This window comes from Bison bison, unplaced genomic scaffold (assembly GCF_000754665.1).
Source record: "Bison bison bison isolate TAMUID 2011002044 unplaced genomic scaffold, Bison_UMD1.0 scf7180017864492, whole genome shotgun sequence".
NCBI classification, from domain to species: domain Eukaryota; kingdom Metazoa; phylum Chordata; class Mammalia; order Artiodactyla; family Bovidae; genus Bison; species Bison bison.
Genome location: NW_011495051.1, coordinates 3,301,208 through 3,301,516, shown reverse-complemented (window position 1 = coordinate 3,301,516; position 309 = coordinate 3,301,208). Strand labels below are relative to the sequence as shown.

Sequence of the window (309 nt, the reverse complement as noted above, 5' to 3'; positions counted from 1 at the left end):
CCCCACCCACACCTCCCCTGAAGCCCCGCCTACCTCAGGGGGCGGCATCACCCAGAAGGGCGAGATCTTGGACTCTGGGCCGGGGTTGCCAGAGTAATAAGGGGCTGCAGACGGAGACACAGAGAAGGAGCTGGATCTGGGATCTCGGTGACCAGCAGGGCCCAGGCCCACCCCTTTCCCTGGACTCACAGCAGAGCAGGGCGAGGCAGGGCTGGAAACCGTTGCTGGAGCCCTGCAGCCGCAGCTGGTAGTCCATCTGCTTATCGATGTCCTGCAGCGACGGTAGCGCCGGGCTATGCGGGTGGCTGT

General features: G+C 65.0%; 1 protein-coding gene across 1 annotated transcript in view; it reads right to left on the bottom strand.

Moving 5' to 3' along the window:
• MPND (MPN domain containing) overlaps positions 1-309 on the bottom strand; it is a 9,851-nt gene that overhangs the window by 2,502 nt on the left and 7,040 nt on the right. Inside the window, exons 10-11 of the mRNA XM_010828145.1 lie at positions 190-309; positions 34-104 (exon numbers count right to left, since the gene is read on the bottom strand). Coding sequence (XP_010826447.1) covers positions 34-104; positions 190-309 — 191 coding nt within the window. The remainder of the gene's footprint in view (positions 1-33; positions 105-189) is intronic.